The sequence below is a fragment of the Halyomorpha halys genome, unplaced genomic scaffold, assembly GCF_000696795.3.
Source record: "Halyomorpha halys isolate HHAL.00 unplaced genomic scaffold, Hhal_1.1 Scaffold1003.1, whole genome shotgun sequence".
Classification (NCBI taxonomy): Eukaryota; Metazoa; Arthropoda; class Insecta; order Hemiptera; family Pentatomidae; genus Halyomorpha; species Halyomorpha halys.
Genome location: NW_027106990.1, coordinates 113,234 through 121,902, shown reverse-complemented (window position 1 = coordinate 121,902; position 8,669 = coordinate 113,234). Strand labels below are relative to the sequence as shown.

Sequence of the window (8,669 nt, the reverse complement as noted above, 5' to 3'; positions counted from 1 at the left end):
TTCTTATTTAAATAATTTATTTAATTAGTAAGAGTTTCAGAACCGCCTGAAATACGTTTCCATGTGGCAGAAAATAAATTTTAAAATTACTTGCAGATGAATGTTCTACGGGTTGGATTAAATGCATCTGCTTCCTGTGGTAGGAAATAAAATATTATCCTGATCTATAAAAATTTCACCTTTTATTCTACTGTTCTTGTTGAGTACATAGATAAGTTTCTCGCCACGAAAAAGCGTGTTATAGATTAAATAAAAAGGACTGTATTATAGTGACATTTTTGGAATTCTTTTTATTGGAGTTTTAGATGATGAAAAAATTAGAATAATTAATTTTTTTTTATTTATTATTTTAAAGCACCAACCACGTATAGGTCATTATTGCCTTAATTTCCGAAACAGCAGGGAATAGACTTGTAATTTAGGACTTTTAGAATTTATTTAAGACAAAACACTGAATGGGGCAAGGGTCTGGATTCATGGCTACGGTTATATTAAATTGTGAAACAATTGCAACATGGAAACCTGTGGTGAAATTTGATTAAATTTTATGGTAGAGCTTGGAATGATGGAAAAACTCCATAAGTTTATTCATGGTTTGTTTATCCTGCAAAATGGAATAGAGATCCGCTGGTATATCCTATAAAGATTTGAGGGAGTTACGTGCTCGGCATTCAGTCCAAATGAGTCTAACAGTAAGTCCTGTTTAGCAAGTTTGGCATACAGGTGGAAAATCGCAGACTATTAGACAACCGTAGGTCAGGCGCGTATGACTTATTCGAAGGCACGTCAAAATCACCTTCTCTCTGAGTACTCTTCTAGTTGTCGATATCCAAGGGGAGACGTCACTTCTGATTTCCCTTAATTAGTTATAAGAAAAAATTGTCTACGTTTTTCTCCATACTAATTTAATCCTCTGCTTAATGAGGGAAATGAAATCATCGCCAGACACTCCGTGATATGGAATTCCATCAGAAATGGCGACCTTTCGTTAGATTCTCAAGCTTTTTAAGGTTTTCCAAAATTTCTAAACCCTTTATATTTTCCTTTTATCTATATTAATATCCCAGGCTATGAACGTATGAAAGTTGTAAATAAGGATTCATTATCTAAAATAATAAATCAAAACAAATGTTGACAGTATACCTTTATCTTTATTTATAATGGCCTCTCTTTTAATAATGGTCACTTCCTTCGTCTATATTTTTTATATAATTTTAATTGTGATTTTGGATTTTAATTGTGATTTAATTGGAATTGATGTAGTGCGAAATTAAAAATTCATAAATTTCATAACTTTTTCTCCATTTTTCGAAGATTTATTCTATATACGAAAGTTTTTCAGGAAACATTTTTATAGATTCTATGAAAAGCGTCCGAGCCGTTTTGTCATTAACTTATACAAAATTCTGTCAGTGTTTGAGGAGCTCATTTTGATTTCAAATTGTAGCAAACTATATCTTCTTTAAAACTAAATTGCAAGATATTCAGTCGGACGTGGTTTTTGGGCTATTTTGTTACAAAATCAAACTTGAACTGGTAAAACATTTTTTCTTTTCTGAGAAACAAACTTTGACTTCTTTTACCAGCCAAAATTCGTGTTGACCATTGTTATTTTATAGTTCTAATATTATTTCAAATTAAAGCCATACTTTATTTTTCTAACATGGATTTACTCATTCTCCATGTGATTAAACAAAAAAATTTATTTGAATTTTTTCTTCACCTATAACTAAAATTAAAAAAAAAAAAATTGTCTAAAACGGCTCCATTTTATAATATTCCATTTTGGCGGTGGGTCAAGTTTTTTATTTTGTGGGACCGCTACTTAATAAAAAAAAGTCAACGCCCCAGGCCGTATTCAAATTTCATGCCGCATACGGCCCTAAAAAATAGTTTAAACAAATGAACTTACCAATGAGGTCACCATGAACGTAGCCAGTAGTACAAAAGCAAACAGCAACATGTTTCTACTCATTTTGTTGGTGTGATCAAGATAATTGTCTGAAAAAATTATCAAAAGTTAATTAGTAAACTAATTTTTGCACCTGATATTTGTTATATAATATAAATAAATTCTAAATTTAGATTTTTAAGTATATAAAATAGATATAGTTATGTAAAAAAAAAATAAAAAAAACAAACTTTAAAAGGAAAAGTAACGAGAGATGTGTAAAAGAAACACTGGGATTAAGACTATAGCCTCTTTGTTATATGTCATTCCTTTTGCCGATCACCCATAACCATTTAAATAAAAATCAAGTGAAAAAAAAATTCCATAACTTGAAATCTTTATGTTATCCGAAACACTTCAACTATGGTGTAAATTAAGAGATGGAACAAATTCCAGCTTAACGGTATTAGACGTATCGATAAACAAATATGGTACAATGTGTTCAAATAAGACATAGTCTTCTAGTTTTGAGGAAAATAAGGGGGAAAATGGATGAAAAACATAAATAAATAAACAAATTTTTAGAACTCCTCCAAAATTGTCCACCGATATCCCGTTTCTTGGGAATTTACTTTTTTTTTTTTTTTTTAACTAAGTATAGGTTAATATTAAAGTTCTTTTTTTTTGTTTTATTAAATTCGTCATCTCGAAATACACATCCTCAAAAACATGTAAGTGTAGGTAACCCTGACCATCTTCCTATATATATATTTTCTCTATATTTTGATATTTATAAGGCCGCTCGCCCAACCTTGACAAATGTAAATCATTGTGTTTCTAATTCAGAATTCGTTACAATAACATTTATAAAGTGGCAAATTTAACAATACAGACAATTAGGTAAATAAAAATATACACTTAAGGAAGATATGCTTCTATTTGAATTATTAACCTCCTTCTTATTTTCTTAAATCGCAACTTTTCGGTGGCAATATGAAAAAAAAGTGTTTATTCGTGTGGGCCTAATACATACTATACTAAGGAATTAACTATAAATAACATGTCTCACCTACAGAACGCTCGCTGCGGAGTTCCACAGGGAAATGCTTATTCCATCCCGTCCTTTCTGTGTTATATATTCACACTGATAACCTCCATCCGGTTGCGCATTATTACAATTCAAATAGCGATGTGCGCCTTTTTGTACATAAAATTCGCCAATGATACACCCTTTTCCTACTTCTGAAAATAGAAGATCTTTCAATTAATTCCTGGAACTGAAAATAATTATTAAATTTTATTACAGACCTATTTTTCATAAATTTCATCAACAGTTATCAGAATGGTGAGAAAGAAAACTAGTTGCTCATGCGCCAAACATTGAAACGTTTTAGTGAGTGTGTGTGCTTGTTTGTGTTTGTGTACTGCCTAGCTAAAAAACGAAAAGTTTTACGAAGCTGAAATTAAGGCGGGTATATATCTGGGATGTTATTGCAGCTATTCACCTTTGTTCCTCTAATAAATCTATGGTTTTAAAGATACTGAATAAAATATTTTAGTCTATGGAAGGAAGCAATTACGAATCCTATCCTGAAAAAAAACAATAACCCCATGAATGTTAATAGTTAGTTACAGACCGATCACTCTAACCAAGGGTGAAGTCTAAACCTAAGCCATTGATAATAAGAGAAAATTATTGGCGGTATTTCTTGATATAGAAAATGCTTTTGATAGGACCTGGAGAAGGTTTATAATTGACACTTTGGTTAGTATGGAGATTGATGGTCATATTCTTTCCTTCATAAATATGTTCTACTTACCAGAAGTTGTAGAGTTAGAGTTGGTGATGTTTTATCAAATGAATTCGAACAGAAGAATAGAGTGCCTCGAATTGTGCTTTGAGTGCGGCACTTTTCAGCGTTTGTTTTAAGAAAGTGATGAATGTAGTTTGGCTGTCTGTTAAAAGCATGCTTTACGCAGACGACCTTGTTATTTATATAGAGGGGAAAAGCGCCATATCCGTACAATAAGATATTCAAACCGCTCAAAATAATATCAGTGTATGGCTTTCAGATCACGGTTTTAAAATTTCAACAAGTAAAACAGTTGCTGTTCATTTTAAAAACACAGCCGAACTTAGTGCCATCACTGATCATTAACACAATTATACATCTACCGGTTACTTTCACTCACACTGTCAGGTACCTCGGATTGGCTTTCGATAGGATGCTCAGTTGGGTTCCACATATAAAGCATATTGCCTCCCTTCCCTTAATTTTTTGAAAATGGTCGATAATACCTGCTAGGATGCGGATCAAAGAAGTATCCTGACCCTATACAGAACGCTGGTGAGATTACCGTTGTAATGCCCACAACTCATCATCGAGTACCTTCCTGAAAATGTTAGACTCCGAACAAAGTAAGAATAGCTACGGGTGCTTTACGCTCTAGCCTTGTCACTATATAGTACATCAAAGAGTAAATGATTCTGCAAGTGAGTCCTTAGAAGGGTCAGAGGCCTCTGAGACTGAATAAGAAGAAAGGGATTCAGGAAGAGGACAAATAAGCAAGAGGAACTTGTGGAAACGTACCAAGGAAGAGAGGACATCTGAGATGCGTATCAGCAGAGAGGCGAACGCAGATGTACCACGGTGTGTGGCGGTCTGCCAATCATCAGGATTAAAGGTAGAGTGAGGTATCGTATACTACCATAATGGACCGAGAAGTACTGAAAAAGCTGAGTGATGAGGGAGGGTTGCTCCGGGTCCAAGTCTGTCAATTCCGTCTAGTTACCCTGAGTCTAGAGGCCCTGTAGCGTGGTAGGGGAAGCAGAGATTGATTGAGTAGGTGGGCAGAAAAAGGAGATAGCTTGGTGGTGCATGTAACTGACAGGATGCCCCGAGAATATCAAATGATTATTGGAGGTGACCTATTAGGAAAAGTGGGTGCTAGAATAAAGAATATCAAGGGCAAATGGAATATTAGGATAGGAAGGAAAAGATATAGCTGCCAAAGGATCTTAGGTGATGAAGGAGTATACATAGGGGCAATTAAGCAGGCAGGTGACTGGAGGGAAAGATTTCAGAACGAGTACGTTGATGTCTTTTTGAAGGAAGAAGAGGTCCTTGGAGTAACGGGCAAGACAGAACACAAGATTCCCTTGAAACTGGATAGGGTAACATACGTAAAGGAAAGGTGATACCCCCAGGCACTCCGCCAGGACAATAGAGAAGAACTAGATACTCTGAGGAGACAGGAGATTATAGTAGACAGTACCTCTTCCTATAACAGTCCGCTGTGGAGAATGCCCAATGCCAGCAGACGCCTGACAGAAGCGGAGGCTCTTGCTCTAGAGAGGGAACAGCTAGGAATTGTGTGAGCAGTAGACCACTTTCGTCCTTATGTGTTTGAAAGGCGATTCCGGGTCTACACGGATCATCGCCCTTTATAGTGGGTTGGAAAGTTAAAGGAGTCCATACGCGAGGATCACGCGGTGGAAAGAACAACTTATCCAGCACAACATGGATGTCATTTACAAACCCGGAAAAGAAAATGTGGTGGCCGGCTGGCCCTTCAGGGCAATAACAGTAAATGCGATTGAAGGCGACCAGGGAGGTCCTTTAGGAAACAAGGCAGTTTCTGCGCGAGTCGACACTGGGGGAGGAAGAACAATATGCGCTGGGAGAAGACACTAGAGAAGAATAGTCTGTGAAGGAGGAAGGGAGGGAAGAACAGAGGAGATGAAGGAGCTGGTGGAAATAACTCACTGGCTATATTATTATTTAGACATCCAATAAATTATCCAAGTCAAATGCAATAAATCTATCGGAGTAGAGACTGGAAGGATATTTCTGCTAGCCACTGATGCTTTTGCCTGATAGAAAATTTTATAAACAGGGTATTGAATTGCAAAACAAAAATAATTTTACATATAGATCAGGATCCTGGACAATGGTTTAAGTTCACTACCAAAATCTGCTCATCTTTGAAAAGAAGATCCTCCAAAAATATTTGGACCATTGTTTGATGGAAGAAGATGAAAACGGAGGACCAATGAAGAACTCTACGTCGTGACTGTGATTAAATGATCCCGACTTTGATGGAGAGATGGACGGCGAATGTCGTTTACGGTCAGAGAAAAGTTGGCCGACTGAGACTTTGATGGATCAACTGTGTGGGGGCCGCTTGTAGCAGAAGGCGTAAAAGCGCCAACTTTAACTTCCTAGTGACTTCAACAGTGCTAGTTCGAATCCAGCTTGGGGAGTCCACTTTTATTTCTTTGGAAGTCCCACGAAATGTAAAATTGAACCTCCAACGTGGTTAGACTAGAGTACTACCCACTATGCCTACCTCTAGAATAGATAAGCCCTCCGTATGTCAAAAATGATCAGGAAGGAGGTCTTAAAAAAAAGGATCAACTGTGCAGCGAGATATGCGAGAAGCTTGAGATTCCACAACTGAATTGCAGCACTACTGAAATAAGATAACATGCGAGTGCTGAATAAGAAGGCATCAACTTGAAGCTATATTATTGTACAATAATATACTACTTTTTCGAAATAATACAGTTATATAAATTCAAAAAACTTTTCACCTCATTTTATATTCCTTTGGCCAAATCACTAGCAATATTCGTAAAGACGCCATTTTTAGTGAGTAATGAGAGGCTCGTTCGATGAAATCTTTTGGGTCCTTTTTTATCATACTTTAGGACGATGTTTCATCTTCTTATTTAACCTACTTGCTGGCTTCATTGGGATACTAAATGTTGCAATTATAGTCTAAACATCTAAGCTCCAGTAGTACTGAAAATCACTCTCTTATTCTAAGAAACTTGTTTCGAAAACTCATCAGCCAAATATTATGATTAACAGATGAAAGATTTCCCGACCGCAACTGGCGTTACCCACCTGTTGGTTCTGTTTCCTCTCGACAATTTGGTCTTTATGAATTCATCGGCGTTCATTGTCTTCTGTATCTCTGATTAGATAAGATCTGTTTTCCTTGGTATTTCCTACTGGCATTTTGTGCCCCGGCTTTCGGTTCATGAAGGGGAATATAAATCGTAAGGTTATGTCATAATTTTACTTAATTACTTTTAAAGCTGCGATGAAAGGTTAAATTGAAAAGAAATAAAGATATAAGTGAGTAAGTCAATATTTTTGGCTAGTTTTGATGCCTGTTCGCCTAATTTAATCAGGTACCGCAGCTATCCAACGTGGTTTCCCGCATAATCGATACTAGCAGACACTTAGTTGAGGCCGTGGCCGCTAGATATCTCTGGCAATACTAAAATTTTCAATTAGGTTATGGTTTTCATGGAGATGAGAAAAACCGTTCCTTTTTGGAAACCGCGCCTGACGGTCTCCTTTTTGGGATCTTTTTCTTTTCGAACAATTATGGGTAGCTATGATTCAAAATTAAAGAATCTGCATCATGTACCTTTCGATTACCATCGTACATGGAGTGGAAATTAATTCTTGCTTGTTTCAGTACAGATATTCCTATATATATCAATGTTACAAAAAATTTCCCTAAGTAATTTACGAAATGAACTTTACATTCTGGTCTTAACCATTTATTGAATGATAAATTATCATAGAATTAATATTAAAAATACTAAGAATTATTTTATGCAGTTATCCTGTGAACTGGAAAAACATATATGTGTAGGTTAAGTTAAAAAAAAGAACTGTTTAATAACTATGGAGAAGAATACATTTAACAGCCTAGTGCCAGTCAAGTTAAAATAGATCTTAAATTTATGCGTTTCTCGTTATTGTTTATTAACTTTTACAACTTTATATGTTACGGATCATTTTTTCTAAAATGTTTGGCTTTCCGACGGTATGTAATACTCCTATATAATATATCAGCGCCTATATAATATCCTATATATATATATCAGCGCAATCCCACTGACTGAGATGTACTTCAACCCTTGGAGTGATCCGTGCGGATCGGTTCGGGCCGCTCTTTTCTTATCCATTTAGAACGAGCATTCAAAATGCTTATTTTAAATGAATACTGAGCCTGTACCCTTTCTGCCGATCTTGTCAGTTCCCTGAGGTCCTTTGCCATGTTCCCCTCCACACCTCGTAACCATCCTGGTCGAACTCCTACAAGTGATGTTTTCTATTTACCAGAACCTATGCTTGCGCTTGAACAGCTATATATTGCTTTCAAAGAGGATTGGCGTGAAGCTGAAAAATATCAATGGCCCCATTCAGGAAAAATTAATACTGAAATGTATGACAACATTTACTGTATCGAGGTAAGGTCTTATAAATCTCAGTAGCTCACAATTTACGGAATCGGATACTATGTCCTCATTAAGAGATCATTAACGGTTAAATAATTGCTTTGTACGATTCATCTTTGGGGTTCACAGGGACGCCTCTGTCACCCAATTTTATGAAGAGTTGAAGTGGCTTTACCCCTCCTTCCGTCGTAAATAGTTCCTTGCTTCCTTTCTCTATCAAGTTATCCAATCCCGCCGTCCATCGTACATCTCAGATATCCTTCAATTTAAGTCCTCAGTGCATTCCCGCAATACCCGCTCACGGACCTCAGACTTACGTGTAACTGCCCATCGAACCGTAGCCTTAAGTAGATCTTTCCTCATCCGTTCCTCTTCCCTATGGAATTTTATTCCCTCCTTATTCGTAGTTCTAACACTCTTCCAATCTTCAAATCCCGTATCTTCGACTACCTTCTGTCCACCCAATTCCGGAAGAATAACAATTGAAAGTTTCAAAAAAGCTTTATATATTTTCTG

The 8,669-nt window shown here is 36.2% G+C and overlaps 1 protein-coding gene across 1 annotated transcript in view; it reads right to left on the bottom strand.

Annotated features, from left to right (window-relative positions):
- LOC106687737 (ankyrin-1) overlaps positions 1-3,080 on the bottom strand; it is a 15,914-nt gene extending 12,834 nt beyond the window's left edge. The window contains exons 1-2 of the mRNA XM_014431774.2: positions 2,961-3,080; positions 1,913-2,001 (exon numbers count right to left, since the gene is read on the bottom strand). Coding sequence (XP_014287260.1) covers positions 1,913-1,975 — 63 coding nt within the window. The 5' untranslated portion in view covers positions 1,976-2,001; positions 2,961-3,080. The remainder of the gene's footprint in view (positions 1-1,912; positions 2,002-2,960) is intronic.
- Positions 3,081-8,669: the final 5,589 nt, after the last annotated feature.